Raw genomic sequence first — 19,962 nt, 5'->3', positions numbered from 1 at the left:
CTGCTGTCCACAAGCCAGGAAGACAGCCCTCACCAGAAAGTGATCGGTGAATATTTTGATCATGAACTGGCCTCCAGAATGGTGAGAAAATCAATGTCTGTTATTTAGGCCATCCGGTCTCGGTCTCGGGTACTTTGTTATGGCAGCTGGGCTGGCTAAGGCAGTTGTTGAGAGGAACCGACAAGGTAGTTGGGATAAAGCACACAGCACAGCCACAGCTCGCTGAGCACAATGTCAGTCTTGTTCCCCTTCAATCATTATTCTCTGACTGGAGGATTTTCATGATGGCTTTTCTCCAAGAAGCTCCCCGGAGACTTTGTAAATATGGGGATATTTCTGACAATAAAAATCCTTACAGTTCTTAACATTGACAATGATCAGGAACAGCAAGACATGAAAATGAGAAGGTGGCTAGAAAAGAGAGGACCCGCAGAAGAAACCAACAACCACTCAACACACATAGGAGGAATCCTGATGCAGGAGGACAATAGAACAGCAGCGGACCCCAAGACTGAACTCTGCATCTCATGTATTGAGATCATTCCCTGATACGGTTTGGCTGTGTCCCCACCCAAATCTCATCTTGAATTGTAGCTCCCATAATCCGCATGTCATGGGAGGGACGTGGTGGGAGGTAATTGAATCCTGGGGGAGGCTCTTTCCCCTGCTTTTCTCGTGATAGTGAAAAAGTCTCACAAGATCTGATGGTTTTATAAAGGGAAGTTCCCCTGCACAAGCTCTCTTGCCTGCCGCCATGTAAGACGTGACTTTGCTCCTCATTCGCCTTCCACCAAAATTGTGGGGCCTCCCTAGCCATGTGGAACTGTGAGTCCATTACACCTTTTTCCTTTATAAATTACCCAGCCTCAGGTATGTCTTTATTAGCAGCATGAGAACAGACAAATACATTCCCTAAGCCTCTATTTTCCTCTGAGACAGGCTTACCCCAAATAGCCCTATCTTTGCATCTTTGCAGGCCTCAAATAGTAATACTGTTATGTGTTACATTAACATGTATTTTACTGAAGGTCTCTGGTTTTTGTCTCTCTGAACGTAGGCAGGCATTGCTGAAACTTGCAGATGACATTCCAAAATGCGTTCTATCTTAAGATAAGCAGAGAGGGTGGTAAGGAAAAATTGTACACACCTTCCCCTCAATGAAGACATCCCCACAGTGTGGTCAGCCTTGGTATAAGCCTTTTGGCTCTGTTAATTCATGAGGGCTGAGTCTGACTGATCCTCATGGAGAAGATTAACAAGGGAATCCTTGGCAACCATTAGGAATAACACTCATGACCCAGAAAGTGGCTCTGTCTTCATGGGGCATGATCTGTCTTGTTTACTAAGTGACCTTCTGGCTCATTTTTCTTCCAGCCAGGGTTGGAATTCAATAATCCTAGTTCCTTCCCAAATTTTAGAGCTGGGAAATGCATTCCTTGGGTTTCTACTTTTCAAAGGCAAAAAACTTCTGTGGAGCTCAACTCCTAAACAGTATGACTTTGTCTGTTTCTGTGGTTCTCTTGCTGGCTGCCTGGTTGGCCTGAACTCAGGCCTCTCTGTTTCTGAATCTTAGAAGTGGTGGTTGGCATGTCACACTTGAAGTCATCATCCTTTAGTTATCTGAGTGTTATAATTGAACAGCACATTTATTAACAAGACTTTAGTAAATCCATCAGCATTCTAGGAAGCTTTGATTCATTGACTTACCTCTAATGTAAGCAAAGGCTGCCAGAGAGTTGCTAACAAGAATTCCATCTTTCCTCAGAATCTTCGATTCGCTTGGGTCGAAGTTTATACCTGTTTCGTGAAAAATGCAAAACCAATTAATCACAGCTGTTCATAGTTCATCTATTCTAAGAGACCCCTGCTGCTCCTACCCCAGGGACTGCCAGAATAATTAAAAGTCGTGGAAATCAAATAAATAGGCCTCTGGCTAAATTATGGAAGATTAACCCAGGAAGAGCATGTATTAAATAGTAAGCAGTCCCTGAAAATATTAAAGTACAAAAAGGATTAGAAATTGTTTTAAGTGTTGGTTGCAACTTCAGGTGCTGGTTTTCCACTCCACTGTAGAAGGGAACAAATGGACTTTCCCATCCTAAAGACACTGACATTCATCATGCCCCTCAGAGCCTTAATAACATCTCGCTTTATTTTATTTATTTATTTATTTATTTATTTATTTATTTATTTATTTATTTATTTATTTATTTATTTTTGAGAAGGAGTTTCACTCTTTTTGCCCAGGCTGGAGTGCAATGGCACGATCTCATCTCACTGCAACCTCTACCTCCTGGGTTCAAGTGATTCTCCGGCCTCAGCCTCCTGAGTAGCTGGGATTACAGGCACATGCCACCACACCCAGCACATTTTTGTATTTTTATTAGAGATGGGGCTTTAGCATGTTGGCCAGGTTGTTCTCAAACTCCTGACCTCAGGTGATCTGCCCACCTCAGCCTCCCAAAGTGCTGGGATAACAGGCATGAGCCACCACGCCTGGCCAATAATATCTCACTTTAAGCATGGAGTTGCTGTCCGCTGTGTGGCCAGAGATAAAACAAGCCTCCATTACAGAGGGAGGTTGTATTGGGCTACTCTTTTTTGGAAACAACAGCAAAATGTGAGGCAAATCCACTTTTAGATCCTGGTTGCACTGCTGGATGGAGCTTAGCAAGCCTGTGATGGGGTAGCCTGGTGGCTTGGGGGACTCCTAGCCATGTCAGACAGGACAGATGGCTTGGAGAAGAGATGGCACAGCGCTGGCTTTCACGCCTCCACTGCAGGAGGACCAGGCGGTTTATGGATCGGGTGGGAACCCTGCCAGAAAAATAAGTGGAGGCTGGGTGCGGTAGCTTACGCCTGTCATCCCAGCGCCTTGGGAGGATGAGGTGGGTGGATCGCTTGAGCCTAAGAGTTCAAGACCAGCCAGGGCAACATGGCAAAGCCCTGTCTTTACAAAAATAATAATAATAGTTAATTAATGAGTTAATCTTTTTAAAAAAGAAAGAGAAGTGGAGCTGAGAAACACAGAGCCTGCCAGAAAGTCAAGGTGACCAGCTAGAAGGACACGGAAGAACGTTACCAGTGGTTCTCTCTGAGCTTTTGGACTGGGGTGCTTTGGTGTGTTTTTCATATCAAGCATACTTTACTTTTATACTTAGGGTGGAAAGATCTAATACATATAATAAAGGTAACACAAGACAAAACTCTCACCAAAGCCTAACATCTTAGATGCTCTACTGGATCTCTGCAGTTTCTATTAGGGATCCCATGGGTTTGGATTCCATTCTAGATTTGATAAGAAAATCCAAATGCTCAACCTCCTCAACTCCCCACCCCTCCACCCCGTTTACAAAAGCCAAGTGAAAGCTAAGGAGGGGCCAGATGCAGTGGCTCACACCTGCAATCCCAGCACTTTGGGAGGCCAAGGCGAGGGGAACACCTGAGGTCAGGAGTTTGAGACCAGCCTGACTAACATGGTAAAACCCCGTCTCTACTAAAAACACAAAAATTAGCCAGATATGGTGGTGGACACCTGTAATCCCAGCTACTTGGGAGGCTGAGGCAGAAGGGGAAGGGAAGGGAAGGGGAAGGGGAAGGGAAAAGGGAGAGAGGGAAAGAGAACGAGAGGAAGGAAGGAAGGAAGGAAGGGAGGGAGGGAGGAAACTAAGGAGGAAGGTGGCGTGTACAGAGGTACAGAGGTCCTCAGGTCCCAGATGGCCCTGGCGCCTACGCAGGTTCCAATGGACTCAGCCTTGCATAAAGCTCATTGTGTAACCCAGGAAGCCCAAATTTATTTCTGAGCAGATGTCTTTTCAAAGTGATTTTCCTTTTAGCAAGTGAGAGGAGAATGAAGGGGAGGTTTATCCTACTTCTGATTTTTAAAAAGTCAAAACAAAATAAAGTGGTGTTCACCATTTGTGACTATTGGCCAAGGCACTATCATCGCCAGGACCAGTACCTGAAACACACCTCCTGACAGCCCTTCCATTCTAACCAAGGTGTGCCCAGCTGTGGTCACCCAGGGGCTGTTTACCTTTACTTAAAGAGAAATGCTGGTAGTAAGCCATAAAAATTACCATATTCACCATCTTTCTTCTTCAAAGAAGGTTTTAGATTAGCAATGGCTGGATCAATCGCTGTGAGTATGTTCTTGGGAACTAAAAGCCAAAAAGAAATATTTTAAAGACGTGCTATATTTTTAAAATGTGGACTCTTAATATGTTTTTAAATACAATGTAGATAAGATTTTAAAATCACTTTCCAAATCAGAGCAAGAATCACTCACTCTTCCTGCTAGATACACAGACATACACACAACCCAACGGTATCCACGTGATCATCAAATGCCCCAGAAAGGTGGTTTCAGGTCCATTTTGCAATATTAAAAAAATGGAGAATAAAAACAAGATATGATATATGCATCCGGCAGAATACACCTCCATAATAAAAAGGAATGAAGACCCGGCATGGTGGCAAGCACTTGGGGAGGTTGAGGTGGACAGATTACTTGAAGTCAGGAGTTCAAGACCAGCCTGGCCAACATGATGAAACCCTGTCTGTACTAAAAATACAAAATTAGCTGGGCGTGGTGGCACATGCCTGTAATCTCAGCTACTTGGGAGGCTGAGGCAGGGAGAATTGCTCGAACCCGGGAGGCAGAGGTTGCAGTGAGCGAAGATCACACCACTGCATTCCAGCCTGGGTGACAGAGTGAGACTTCATCTCCAAAAAAAAAGTGAAGTACTGATATGATATATGCTACAACATAGATGAACCTTTGAAACATTATATTCAGTTAAAGAAGCCAGCCATGCACACACACGCACAACCATCCATTGCATAATTCTATTTGTATGAAATATTCAGAAAAGGCAAATCTAGAGACAGAATGTAGATGTGTGGCTACCTGGGACCGGGGGGTGGGGGATGGGAATGAGGCAATGATGGCAAATGGGCACAAGGGAGCTTGGGGGGATTGTGAAAATGTTTTAAAACTGGAGGGTAGTGATGGTTGCACAACTCTAAATTTACTAAAAATCATTGAATTGTGTTCACGTGTAATAGAATTTTAAGGAAAATAAACAACACCTCGATAGAGTGGTTAACTCTGGGCCAGGCACAGTGGCTCATGCCTGTAATCCTAGCACTTTGGGAGGCTGGGGCAGGTTGATCACTTGAGTCAGGAGTTCAAGACCAGCCTGGCCAACATGGTGAAACCCCGTCTCTACTAAAAAATACAAAAATTAGCCGGACATGCTCACTTGAACCCAGGAGGCAGAGGTTGCAGTGAGCTGAGATTGTGCCACTGCACTCCAGTCTGGGTGACAGAGCGAGACTCTGTCAAAAAAAAAAAAAAAAATAGGGTGGTTAACTCTGAAGATGAGCTTCCCTGGACTTAATAAAGCAAAATGACTGTGACCAACTCAAAATCCACCATCAAACTCTCCCAGCACCTGCTCTCCTGCTTTCTACCCCAAGCTTTTTGCCTCTGTGTTTCCATCATAAGTCTGGAAAGAATTCGAAGACTCTGTGCTAAAGTGATTTGCTAAATATTATCAGAAAGGACTACAGAAAGATGCAGAGAGGATGGCAGCGTGACCGACTCCTTTGAAGGTGGTTTAAAACTGTGCTGAACTGACCTAAGAATAAGCCCTGGGATGTCAGAATCCCCATGCAAAGCAGTCGGCAGATGACAGCACCCAGCTGAAACAGAGGGCAGAGCAAGAATTCTGCAGGCCAAGCACACTGCTGCAGGCTGGGAGAAGGGAGTGGAAACCAAATATTCCTGCTGCAGAAAATTGCTTATTTTTGTTTGTTCCTCAACCCAGCTGAGATCTTGGAGACGTAGCAACAGGAAATGGAGAGAAAGCCAAAACAAACTGCGAATTCAACTGTACTGCTTTTTTAAAAAGAACAAGTGAGACATCGTCAGCAGCAAGAAAACCTCGTTTCCTTTCTCGGAGGGCTTAACTAAATTCTTCTGGGGATGTCCCAGGATCAACAACCACAGGACATTCCTAGATTGTGAGTTTTCCACATACAGGAGGCCCTGGCGCCTTCGTGCCCGTCAGCAGCAAGGGACACTTCCCAGGGAGGCCCGGTGAAGTTGCTGGAGGTGGCTCATGATTTCCATGGCCTCGAGGAATGTCCCTTGGCTGTCCTTGGGGCACACCACTGATCCTGGGACCATGGCAGCTCAGGAGAGCTGAGCTGCAAAATGCTTTCTGCTTTAATTACCTCTCATTCATTTCTGGGCCCTGAGAAGGATGCAGCAGTAGCCTAGGAAGTGTCATCTCTCCCTGCCAGGAGTGGCACTTCTTTCTTGTGTCTGCTTCTTGGTTTGTTCTCAAACTATGGCTTCAGGAGGGCCTTGGCTCTTGGCAAATGCCAGAGGCTTTACAGTTTGAGAAAGCATCAGAATTTTGTAGAGGAGCTCAGAGAGGAAGGGCATTCCAGGATGCACTTTGCAGAATAACCAGGCAGCAGAAAGATTAAATTGGCTGTGTATGACACAGGCCACTGCAGGGAGCGTGCTCCTCTACTAGGTGAAAATGGCTCCGATATCCGGAGAATCTTTTAGGACCTTTAAAATCACCGTTGTCAACACACGTGTCAGATTTTTGCATCTCCTTGTTTCAAACTGGTTCAGAATGAGGTCGGGGACTGGGGTGTGATTGATCACCATCCCGCTCCACTTCAGATACGTTGGTGAAAACACTAGGAACATGAAAACACTCTTCATGGAGCTCCTACGGTGTGCAGGACCCTGTTCTCAGCAGTTGAAACCAGGGCCATCTTCCTCCTCCTCAATGCCTTTCCTCTCCCACTCAGCAACCTCAGTATCTCGGCCCCTAGTGTGCAGCTAGCGTGCATCCCCTAGTGTTCACCCTACAGGATGGTTCTCTTTGGAAGACTTAAACCACCACCCCAAGCTAAATTAGGCCCCCTCCGCTGTTACAGTCTTCTGCCCTTTTCTAAAATAGCATTTGTCACAATAATCATGATGATGTGTCTGGCTATTCGGTTAATGCTTGCCTTTCTCCCTCAACTGTTCACCCCATGAAAACAGGACCGTGTCTCTTTTTTTTTGAGAGAGAGTTTCACGCTTGTCACCCAAGTTGGAGTACAGTGGCGAGATCCCAGCTCACTGCCAACTCCACCTCCCGGGTTCAAGTGATTCTCCTTGCCACAGCGTCCCAAGTAGCTGGGATTACAGGCATGCGCCACCATGCCCAGATAATTTTGTATTTTTGTTGTTGTTTTGAGATGGAGTCTTGCTGTGTTGCCCAGGCTGGAGTGCAGTGGCCAGATCTCAGCTCGCTGCAAGCCCCACCTCCCGGGTTCACGCCATGCTCCTGCCTCAGCCTCCCGAGTAGCTGGGACTACAGGCGCCCGCCACGTCGCCCAGCTAGGTTTTTTTTTTGTATTTTTTAGTAGATATGGGGTTTCTCCATGTTTTCCAGACTGGTCTCGAACTCCTGACCTCAGATGATGCGCCTGCCTCGGCCTCCCAAAGTGCTGGGATTACAGGCGTGAGCCACCGTGCCCAGCCGTGTCTCTTTATTACAAAATCCCTGGCACCCAGCACAGCTCCTGACACAAAGAACAATGTGCTGAATGAGTGACAGAAGGAAGAAAAGCTTGAACTGAGACATGTGACCCCCCAGGCCCTGAAAGCTCATCTTCATCTCAGCATTAGTGATGTGGTTTGGCTCCATGTCCCCACCCGAATCTCATAATTCCCATGTGTTGTGGGAAGGACCTGGTGGGAGGACCCTGTGGGAGATGATTGAATCTTGGGGTGGGGGTCTTTCCTGTGCTGTTCTCATGATAGTGAATAAGTCTCACGAGATCTGATCGTTTTATACGGGGGAGTTTCTCTGCACGAGCTCTCTCTTTGCCTGCCACCATCCCTGTAAGATGGTACTTGTTCCTCCTTGCCTTCTGCCATGATTGTGAAGCCTCCTAGCCATGTGGAACTGTAAGTCCAATTAAACCCCTTTTTTGTAAATTGCCTAATCTCAGGTATGTCTTTATCAGCAGCGTGAAAACGGACTAATACAATTAACTAAGAAGTGCCTCAACTGTAGGAACTGTTCTTGCCTGATCCTTGAAAGCACACTAGAAACTGCACCTTTAAAAAAAATGTTTTAGCAAATGTTATTGTACAGAATAAAAAAATATATCATGATTCTGTAATGATTTTCTCTCCCACAAGAGTATGGGTGAAAACCAGTAACTTAGTTATAAAAATATTTTAATTAGACTCTAATAAGATAATATGTACCTTCATACCTCGTCTTCTGAGTATCTAAATGGGGAGAGGTTCACCTGAAAAAAGTTTTCCCCAGGAAACCCATGGTTTCATGGCTCAACGGACCCATTAAAAAAGTCCACCTACATCAACTTTCTGCCAATCTGGAGAAGATTTGTTTTCTTTGATCACATGTCATGTATTCACAAGCTTCTAAAATATTTGCCAAAATTAAAGTCTGCTGGATGATTTTTTCCCCTAACCCATGTTCTTCCATCCATTCCAAATACTATCTTCAGTGGATAGAGTTTTCCCACTTCCTGTTTGACTTCACAATCTGGAGCTAACAGCTTTCTAATGAAGCCCAGCCACCTTAAAAAGCAGACCCTCCTGTCCAACACATTCATTCCATTGCCTCATCCATAGCTGTCAATACAGACCATCTCTGGTTCCATGTCTTTATTAGCAACCACAAATTGGCCATAGATGAGATCTCCAACCTGCACATTTGGTCTGTTTCTTTTAGTTGCACCTTCAAATGCCAAGTAAGACAAAGAAACTGGCTCATTCCCTCCAACATCAACTCTGAATACATCTCCAGATTTAGCTGTCACTATGCCAATCACCTGGTCTCCTTTCACTAGAATATACTCCGTTCCCAGGGCTACAGCGGCCCCAGCTCAGCAGTGTCTCAGCTTTCCCGGTCCCCAGCCAAAACTACACCTTATTTGGAGGCTAAAGTTCTGCTTCTTATTCAACACTCAGATGAAGAGGTCTGAAGTTACAGGAACCTCAGAGTGACCCATGTCCAGTCTACCATCCTCCACTCTACCAGACGAGCTATCCAAGGATGTACTTAGAGTGACCAATGTCCAGTTTACCATCCTCCACTCTACCAGATGAACTATCCAAGGATGTACTCAGAGTGACCTTTTTGGCCTCTGGGGGAACCTCAGCCAAAATGGGCCCCATGCTACTTAGAGCTGCTTAGACATGACAGTAGGAATAAAGACAGAGCAGGTAAAGCCATCCCTCCTGTGATGTAAGAGTAGGTGCCATTATTTTGGTAATACATTTATGTAGTCACTTCATCATATCTATTGTAGCATTGATATTGCAGAGAACAACATTTTTAGTTCAGGATATAAAAGTCTGAAGATGCAATGGAATATTATTATGCCACAAAAAGGAATAAAGTACGGAGACATGCTACAACATGTACGAACCTTGAAAACAGATGCTAAATAAAGAAGCCAGACAAAAAGCACCATACATTGTATGATTCCATTTCTAGGAAATGTCTAGAAGAGGCAAATCCATAAAGACAGAAAGTAGATGGGGGGTTGCCTGGGGCTGGGGCAGGTGTAATGGGTGGATTTGGGGGCCTGACTGCTAAGGGATACAGGGTGTCTTTTGGAGGGAGGAGAATGTTCTTAAATTGATTGTGGTGATGGTAGCACAATTCTGTGCATATACTAAAAACCACTGATTTGTATGCTTTAACAGGTTAATTGTATGGTCTGTGGATTATATCTCAAAAAAGCTGTTCCAAACATAAAATGGCTAGGAATGTTTGGCAGGGGAAAAAGAGATTTCCAAGAGAATAGATATCGGATTCTTCAGTTATAATGCTCTTTGCTTTCCATTTGCTTTTATGCTCATTTCAGAGAAAAAAAAAGAAAAAAAAAAAACAGTCAACATATTAGGATTACAAACTGGAAATCCCAGTATCCTCAGAAAATAATAAACTGCTGATTTGCTTTTAACTGGCTTTATGAAATTAGAATCTAAACAAAGAAGGCATTTCATTTTATCATTTAAAGACATTAGGAAAACAAAGTAATGCTGTCGTGTAACAATTTTTATTGTTTTAGGGTAAGCATTTGATCTCTTGACTCAACACTGTGGGCATGTAGATAAAATAGCTGTTGGCAGTACAGCGAGTTAGTCATTTAGGGCCTAAAAGCAGAACTGGAAGGTTAAATAGGAGACACACAATATGACTGTGAACTCACATGACATCCCAATAAATTTACCCAGATGAAAATCACTGTCCTCAGTGACATCAGTTTACCCCTATTTGGTTGTTCTTTCTCCACCCTCCCATTGGCTGCCAATCTGATTGCTAAAGGTGCTTTTACACAAATTTTGACCAAAGAAAATTCTATTGCTTATCTGACATGAATATCATAAACAAGAATAAGAAAGAAAAAAGGGCTCTTGGATATCTGGGATGAGCAAACAGTTTCAGGAGGAGCAGTGTTTGGCTTGTTCTGGGCACACTTCTGCCGTTCACATGATCACTACCCTCCCCCAAAAGAGGCAGGGTCTTCAGGCAGCTGTTCGGGGAGGGGGGTGTTCTTACCACATGCGTAGGTCACAGTGAGGTATTTTTTCACACCTGGCAAACAGGGGCTTCCAAAATGGTGATTGTTGACGATGATTTTGCATCTCTGCTTCCCATAGCACCTTCGGGACAGGACTTGCGAAGCTGAGTAAGACAAGCAATCTGAAAGGCAGGAAACACCCAGAACTTCACGTTACATCCCAGACAGGGCCACCACATGGCCTACAGCATTCTGTGTAAATAGATATGCGGAGCTGGATTCAAATAAAATGGAGAGTTTCTCTGTTTATTTTCTGTCTCATTAAAGCACCCAAGATGGGCAGAGCCAGCATCATGATCCTGTCCTAGAAGTCCCAGAGCTGGGTTTAATGCTCTGCTGGGACCATCTTGAAATTCTTTTTCTTTCTTTCTTTTTTTTTTTTGAGACTGACTCTCATTCTGTCCCCCAGGCTGGAGTGCAGTGGCTTGATCTCAGTCACTGCAACCTCTGCCTCACGGGTTCAAGCAATTCTCCTGCTTCAGCCTCCCAAGTAGCTGGGACTCCAGGCACACACCACTACGCCCAGCTAATTTTTGTATTTTTAGTAGAGACGGAGTTTTACCATGTTGGCCAGGCTGGTCTTGAACTCCTGACCTCAAGCATTCCGCCTGCCTTGGCCTACCAAAGTGTTGGGATTACAGGCGTAAGCCACCGTACCTGGTTGAAATTCTGATATATTTTTGAACAAGGGGCTTTGCATTTTTATTTTGCACTGGTTAAAATATGAAGAGCATTGAATGAAGATTCTTGGTTCTTTTATGACCTTTACCACGCTTTGAAATATTTTGTTTGTTTGTTTATTTTGAGAATCAATCTCCTCTACATGAATATAAGCTCCAGGAGAAACTATTTCTGTTTTGTTCATCATCTAATTCCCACACCTCGCCCACTGTAGAGCCAAGTAAATATCTGATGAATGAATGAATGAAATAAACTAATTGACATGAAGATTTGTTTTTCGACACCCTGGCACAACATCATTAAAATCAGTAAATATCAATTGAACATCTATGGCAAATAAGGCACTGTGCTAAGTATCATCAGAAAAATCAGTAAAAAGAGGACCAGGCATGGTGGCTCACGCCTGTAATCCCAGCACTTTGGGAGGCGGAGGCGGGAAGATCGCCTGAGGTCAGGAATTCGAGACCAGCCTGGCCAACATGGCGAAACCCCATCGCTACTAAAAATACGAAAATTAGCCAGGCATGGTGGCGTGTGCCTGTAGTTCCAGCTACATGGGAGGCTGAGGCACGAGAATTGCTTCAACCTGGGAGGCAGAAGTTGCAGTGAGCTGAGATCGTGCCAATGCACTCTAGCCTGGGCGACAGAGCAAGCCTCCGTCTCTAAAAAATAAATAAATAAAAGCCTACGTTGCTTTCACAGGATTGGCAATAGAGCTAGAGACTCAAAACGCACATGTGGGAACTGGTGTCTGGTAGTGGAAACAGTAAATCAATGTCAGCAAGACATGGTGCAGACAAGAGGTGCTAGGTCAGAGGCGGAGAGATCGCTGTGGGTGGGAGCAGAGGGGCTGGATCATGAAAGAAAGAGCAGGAATTGGGTAGAGGCAGGCAAGAGAGAAAGCATGAACACTAAGGCAGTGGGCTAGGAGCCCCTGTAGGGGCTGGCCACAGGCTGGAAGGGCGGGAGAGCGACCACGGCAAATGAGTGGGAAACGTAAACTGGAACAAGACGGAGACGCTTTCAAAGGCTTAGCTAAAGAATTTGGACTTTACTCTGCAAGCAACAGGGAGCTCAAAGAAATGGCCTGACACTATTGTCTTTAGGGGACAGTGTAGAGGATTCCCTGGGAGAGAAACGGGAACCAAGGGCAAGGAGAGCAGTTTGGAAGCAATTTTAAGAATGTACATTGGGGGGAGTTACAGCCTTAAAAAGCAAGGAATGGAAGAGGAGAAAATTTTAGAGACTTTGCAAAGTTCCATTCACTTATAATATAACGGGTAGCATGATGTGAGCCACTGTTCTCAGCACTTGTATAGTGAGAGACTATTTTTGTTTTGTTCATCATGTAATTCCCACACCTGGCCCACTCACTGTAGGAGCCCAATAACTACAGATATTTATTTATCAGGCTCCTACAGTGGGCCAGGTGTGGGAACTACCCTATGAGATAGGCTGTTTGTAACACACACACACACACACTTATGCACACACACACACACACACACACACAAACACATCGATTTTGTGGCTGAGAAAGCAGACACAGGGGGGTTCAGTAACCTCACACAGCTAGAGAAAAGCGGGGCCTGCAGGTTGATCTCTGAGCCCCACTACCCCGGTCTCCATGAAAGGGTGGGTGAGGGACTCAAGGATGGTTTCAGATCTCAGGCTGCAGGGCTGGGGAAACAGTGGTGCTATTGAGAGATGAGGGAAGTTGTTAAGAGTAGGCAGTTTGAAGGACAAGATCATAAATTCGTTTAAAAAAAAAAAGAAGAAAAAGAAAAACTGTCCTGCATTTGAAGTGGGCCGAGATTTTGAAGAAAAGGCTCAAATCTGGAGATGCCTGTGGGGGGTTCATGCCCAGAGAGGCCAAGGGCCGGTGCTGTGAAGAAGGGCGGGTCAGGGAGAGTATGAAGGCACAGGGGCAGGGACCCCAGCCACACAAAGTCCTGTGCATGTCTGTTCACATCTTATAGATGACAAACTCCTCTACCCTCTAATAACAAAAACTGCTCCTCCCATTTCCCAGGACCTCTCTCCAGCCTTACGCTTCTTCTTCAGTCAGGCTTCTAGAAAGGATCTCTATGCCTTCCCTGCATCTCCCCTCCCGCCCTGTCCCCTCCCTCCTCAATGTGCCCCTGTCCCACGCACACCCTGAAACTGATCCCTTTGAGGAGATCATAGTGATCTGTCACCACCCCATCCAAGAGATGAGGGCTGATCCTAATCCTTCCCTGTCTCTGGAACTTCTGGTGCCTAAATGCCCCTGTTGGGGGATTTCTCACTGACCTCAGCTCCCTGGTGCTCGTCACCCTGGTGGTCTCTGATTCCTCTGCAGGCCTGCCCACCCAGAGTAAGCTCATTCCTGTGCCTGGCGGAATTTTCGATACGTTTTTGAACAAGGGGCTTTGCATTTTCATTTTGTACAGGGCCCTGCAAAATGCACTGGGTCTGGGCTCTCTTCTCCTTTCTACACAGTCTATTCAGTCCCAAGTCCATCCCTGCCACTACCAAACCACAGAGAGCTGAGGCCAGGATTGCTGCCTTCAGCGCTGGCCACTCCGGTCACTCTGCCATGTGCAATGATCGCCTTTACTCTTTCCAGCCACCTCTGGCTCCACACATCCAGTCTGCACCCATTGTGTCCTCCTACTCTCCTGCCACAGCCTCATTTCCAGCCCTGTCAGTTTTGCTGCAGTTCTGGTAACTGGACTCCCTCCCTCCATTTTCTTCCCTTCATATGGTTCTCTCTTTGCCCTCCACTGTGCCCCCTTTTCTTTTGAGACAGAGTCTCACTCTGTCACTCAGTCTGCAGTGCAGTGGTGCAATCTTGGCTCGCTGCAACCTCTGCCTCCCAGGTTCGACCAATTCTCCTACCCTAGCTGACCAAGTAGTTACAGGTGCCTGCCACCATGCCCGGCTAATATTTGTAGTTTTAGTAGAGACAGGGTTTTGGCATGTTGGCCAGGCTGGTCTCGAACTCCTGACCGCCGGTGATCCACCTGCCTCAGCCTCCCAAAGTGCTGGGATTACAGGCATGAGCCACCACACCCAGCCCACTGTGCTCCTTTTAATCTCATCCCTCCCTGCCTGCTTAAGATCCCCCATCACCCATCTGACCAAGTCCGACTCCTCAGAACTGTGCACAAGGCCCCACATGACTTGCCTTTTCTACCTTCCTAGCCCCTTCACAGTCTCTATTCTCCCACCCCAGCCTGTGTCACAGCCTGCAGGTCTCACAGAGGCCTCAGAAAGCCAGGCTGTGACTCTTGACATCTCTTCATCTTTGCACATGCTACTCTGCCTGCTAGGAAATACTTCCTTCTCCCCTGTCTTCTCAGTTGTGCCGTCTCCCCCGGGCGGCAGTCACTTGTTTCCTTCTCTCTGCCTCTCCTGTTCTGTGTATTGCTCTCACCGCATGGCTCTACTTACTTGCTCATTTGTTTCTCTCCAGACTAGACAGGGAGCTCTGGCCCCCAGCACTTACACTGGTCCTGATGCTCAGTGAATGCTCAAAAATTACAGGACGAATGAACAAAGGGAAGGTTATAACCTCCATCCCCTCTGAAGCTCCTCCTTGGCTCTTGGAGCCTTCTCCTGGTGCCTTCACCACCAGGCACTGGAGCTAGCTGCTCAGGGGAAGAAAGTCTTGAAGTGGATTATCCAGGAGGAAAGGAGGAGGATTCATTAGCGGTGGGTACATGAGTGCATGAGAGCCCACAGCTGTGAGATACAAGGAGACTAAAATGGAACCAGAAGCAAGAGAAAAAAACACCATGGCTTCACATCCATGTTCATAGTGGCATATTCACAATAGCCAAGAGGTGGAAGAGACTCAAGTGTCCTTTGATGGATGAATGGTTAAATAAAATATGGTATATACATAGGATGGAGTATCATTCAGCCTTAAAAACGACTCACTGGACTCCTTCCTTCCATTTTCTCCCCTTCAAATGGTTCTCTCCCCTTTGTCCTCCACTGTGGTCTTTCTTTTCTTTCTTTCTTTCTTTTTATTATTATTATACTTTAAGTTCTAGGGTACATGTGCATAACATGCAGGTTTGTTACATATGTATACATGCGCCATGTTGGTGTGCTGCACCCATTAACTCGTCATATACATTAGGTATATCTCCTAATGCTATCCCTCTCCCCTCCCCGCTCCCCACAATAGGCCCCGGTGTGTGATGTTCTCCTTCCTGTGCCCAAGTGATCTCATTGTTCAATTCCCACCTATGAGTGAGAACATGCAGTATTTGGTTTTCTGTTCTTGCCATAGTTTGCTGAGAATGATGGTTTCCAGCTGCATCCATGTCCCTACAAAGGACACGAACTCATCCTTTTTTATGGCTGCATAGTATTCCATGGTGTATATATGCCACATTTTCTTAATCCAGTCTGTCACTGATGGACATTTGGGTTGATTCCAAGTCTTTGCTATTGTGAATAGTGCTGCGATAAACATACGTGTACATGTGTCTTTATAGCAGCATGATTTATAATCCTTTGGGTATATACCCAGTAATGAGATGGCTGGGTCAAATGGTATTTCTAGTTCTAGATCCTTGAGGAATTACCACACAGTTTTCCACAATGGTTGAACTAGTTTACAGTCCCACCAACAGTGAAAAAGTGTTCCTATTTCTCCACATCCTCTCCAGCACCTGTTGTCTCCTGATTTTTTAATGATTGCCATTCTAATTGGTGTGAGATGGTATCTCATTGTGGTTTTGATTTGCATTTCTCTGATGGCGAGTGATGATGAGCATTTTTTCATGTGTCTGTTGGCTGTATGAATGTCTTCTTTTGAGAAGTGTCTGTTCATATCCTTTGCCCACTTTTTGATGGTCTTTCTAATCTCATCACTCCCTGCCTGCTTAAGATCCCCCACCACCCATCTGACCAAGTCCAACTCCTCAGAACTGACACATGCTCCAGCGTGGATGAACCTTGAAGACATTATGTTAAGTGAAATAAGCCAGTCACAAAAAGACAAATACTGTGTGATTCCACTTATACGAGGGACCTAGAGTAGTGAAATCCATAGAGACAGAAAATGGAATGGTGGGTGCCAGGAGCTAAGGGAGGGAGCAATGGGGAGTTTTTTTATGGGTTTTGAGTTGCAGTTTTCAAGATGAAAAAATTCTGGAGATTGGTTGCACAACTATATGAATATACCTAACACGACCAAACTGTACACTTAGAAATGGTCAAGATGGGCCGGGCGCGGTGGCTCAAGCCTGTAATCCCAGCACTTTGGGAGGCCGAGACGGGCGGATCACGAGGTCAGGAGATCGAGACCATCCTGGCTAACACGGTGAAACCCCGTCTCTACTAAAAATACAAAAAAACCTAGCCGGGCGAGGTGGCGGGCGCCTGTAGTCCCAGCTACTCGGGAGGCTGAGGCAGGAGAATGGCGTAAACCTGGGAGGCGGAGCTTGCAGTGAGCTGAGATCCGGCCACTGTGCTCCAGCCTGGGCGACAGAGCGAGACTCTGTCTCAAAAAAAAAAAAAAAAAAAAAGAAATGGTCAAGATGGTAGGCCGGGCGTGGTGGCTCATGTCTGTAATCCCAGCACTTTGGAAGGCCAAGTCAGGTAAATTGCCTGAGGTTAGGAGTTCAAGACCAGCCTGGCTAATGTGGTGAAACCCCATCTCTACTAAAAAAAAAACAAGAATTAGCCAGGTGTGGTGGCACATGCCTGTAATCCCAGCGACTCAGGAGGCTGAGGTAGAAGAGTCGCTTGAACCCAGGAGGCAGAGGTTGTAGTGAGCGGAGATCGAGCCACTGCACTCCAGTCTGGGCGACGAGAGAGAAATGGTGTCTCAAAAAATAGTAATAATAATAAATAAAATAAATGGTTCAGATGGTATGTGTTTTTTTTTGCCATAATTTGTAAAATGCTAAGGCCTAATTGTAAAGATAAAATTCATCAATTTTCTCTCAACAAATTAGGTATAGAAGGAATGTAGCTCAACATAATAGAGGCCATATATGATAATTGTCCAGCTAATATCATACTGTACAGTGAAAAGCTGAAAGCTTTTTCTCTAAGATCAAGGGTGCCCATTCTCACCACTTCTCTTCAACATAGTATTGGAAGTCCTACCCAGAGAGGATTTAGGCAAGAAAAATAAATAAAAGACATCTAAATCAGAAAGAATGAAGTTAAACTGTCACTGTTTGTAGATAACATGCTTTTATACATGGAAAATCTTAAAGATTCCACCAAAAACTATTAGAACAACAAGTTCAGCATAGTTGCAGGATACAAAATCAACATACAAAAATCAGTAGTTTCTATATGCTAACAACAAACTATTTGAAAAAGAAAGCATGAAAACGATCCCGTTTACAATAGCATAAAAAATTACAAGGCATAGGTTTAACCAAAGAGGTGAAAGATCTGCACACAGAAATCTATACACACATTGATGAAATAAATTGAGCAAGACACAAATAAATGAAAAGATACCCCATGCTTATGGACTGGAAGAACTTATATTGTGATAGTGTTCATATTGCCCGAAGTGACCTACAGGCTCAATGCAATCCCTATAAAATTCCAATGACATTTTCCACAGAAATAGAAAAACAATCGTGAAATTCATATGGAACTGCAAAAGACCATGAATAGCCAAAGCAATCTTGAGCAAAAATAACAAAACTGGAATCATCACACTACTTACTCACAAAATCTACTACAAAGCTGTTGTAATCAAAACAGTATGATACTGGCATAAAGACAGACACATAGACTAATGGAACAGAAGAGAAAGCCTAGAAATAAACACAAGGATATACCATCAACTAACTTTTCAACAAGGGGGCCAAGAAGACACTAAGGGGAAAAGATAGTCTTTTCAATAAATGGTGTTGGGGTTTTGGAAAAATGAAATATCCACATGAAAAAGAATGAAATTGATCCCTATCTTCCACCATACACAAAAATCAACACGAAATGGATTAAAGACCAACTATAAGACCGGAAACCATAAAACTCCTAGAAGAAACCCCACGGGGAAAACTCCTTGACCTTGGTCTTGGCAATGATTTATTAGCTAGGACACCAAAAGCAAAAATAAACACATGGGACCACATCAAGCTAAAAAGCTTCTGCACAATAAAGGAAACAATCAACACAATGAAAAGGCAGCCTACATATTGTGAGAAAATATTCTCAAAACTTATATCTGATAAGGGGTTAATAGTCAAATACATAAGGAACTTACACAACTCAACTGCAAAAAGCAAATAACTCAAAAAGTGGACAAAGACCTGAATAGACATTTCTCCAAGAAAGACATAAAAATGGCCAACAGGCCTGGCGTGGTGGCTTACGCCTATAATCCTGGCACTTTGGGAGGCCGAGGCAGGCGGATTACCTGAGGTCAGGAATTCAAGACCAGCCTGGCCAACATGGTGAAACCCCGTCTCTAATAAAAACACAAATATTAGCCAGGTGTGATGGCGTGCGCCTGTAATCCCAGCTACTAGGGAGGCTGAGGCAGGAGAATTGCTTGAACTCGGGAGGCGGAGGTTGCAGTGAGCTGCGACTGCACCACTGCACTCCAGCCTGGGCAACAGAGCGAGACTCTGTCTCAAGATTAAAAAAAAAAAAAAAAAATGGCCAACAGGTATATGGAAATGTGCCCAACATCACTAATTGTCAGGGAAATACAAATCAAAGCCACAACAAGATATCATCTCACACCTGTTAGGGTGGATTCTAATACAAAGACAAGAAATAACAAGTGTTTGAAGAGGGTGTGGAGAAAAGGAAACCCAGCGACACTATTGGTGGGAATGTAGATTGGTGCAGGCATTATGGAAAGGAGCATGGAAGTCCCTAAGGAAATTAAAAATAGAGCTACTGTATGACCCAGCAATCTCTCTTCTGGGTAGAGACCTAAAGGAAATAATTCTCCAGCTCCTGAAAATACCAACTGTGTGTCCTACAAGTTATCTAAATTCTGATGCTAACTACCTGGAGTTAGTACATATACCACAGGCTAAGGGCCCAGTCCCACAAGACTACTCCCCAGCCCATCATCAGATGCCAATTGCAAGCCTGGGCCTCTGACTGACCAGCTATAAATCAGTGGTTTCTGCAATGTTCTTCTTGGGTTCCAGAATTTGCAAGACTGGCTCACAGAACTCAGGAAAACAGTTTACTTACAAGATAATTAGTTATTATAAAAGGACACAACTCAGAAGCAGCCGAATGTTAGAGAGGCACACAGCAAGGTTTGGGGATGGGGCACGGAGCTCCCATGCCCTTGCTGGGGGTTCTACCCTCTTTTTTTTTTTGAGATGGAGTCTCTGTCCCCCAGGCTGGAGTGCAATGGTGCGATTTTGGCTGATTGCAACCTCTGCTTCCTGGGTTTGAGCAATTCTCCTGCCTCAGCCTCCTGAGTAGCTGGGATTACAGGCGTCCGCCACCATGCCCACCTAATTTTTTGTATTTTTAGTAGCTATGGGGTTTCACCATGTTGGCTGGGCTGGTCTCGAACTCCTGACTTCATGATCCACCCACCTTGGCCTCCCAAAGTGCTGGGATTACAGGCATGAGCCACCACACCCAGCCCACTGTGCTCCTTTTAATCTCATCCCTCCCTGCCTGCTTAAGATCCCC

The 19,962-nt window shown here is 45.0% G+C and overlaps 1 protein-coding gene and 1 pseudogene across 1 annotated transcript in view; both read right to left on the bottom strand.

The window, feature by feature from the left end:
- Positions 1–19,962, bottom strand: part of EVA1C (eva-1 homolog C (C. elegans)) — a 103,902-nt gene that overhangs the window by 7,584 nt on the left and 76,356 nt on the right. The window contains exons 5-7 of the mRNA XM_011960132.1: positions 10,623–10,766; positions 4,080–4,160; positions 1,708–1,797 (exon numbers count right to left, since the gene is read on the bottom strand). Coding sequence (XP_011815522.1) covers positions 1,708–1,797; positions 4,080–4,160; positions 10,623–10,766 — 315 coding nt within the window. The remainder of the gene's footprint in view (positions 1–1,707; positions 1,798–4,079; positions 4,161–10,622; positions 10,767–19,962) is intronic.
- Positions 8,406–9,229, bottom strand: LOC105524757 (annotated as a pseudogene).

This window comes from Colobus angolensis, unplaced genomic scaffold (assembly GCF_000951035.1).
Source record: "Colobus angolensis palliatus isolate OR3802 unplaced genomic scaffold, Cang.pa_1.0 Scaffold506, whole genome shotgun sequence".
Taxonomy (NCBI): Eukaryota; Metazoa; Chordata; class Mammalia; order Primates; family Cercopithecidae; genus Colobus; species Colobus angolensis.
Note: the sequence above shows the minus strand (reverse complement) of the source record. Positions and strands in the feature narration are given on the sequence as shown.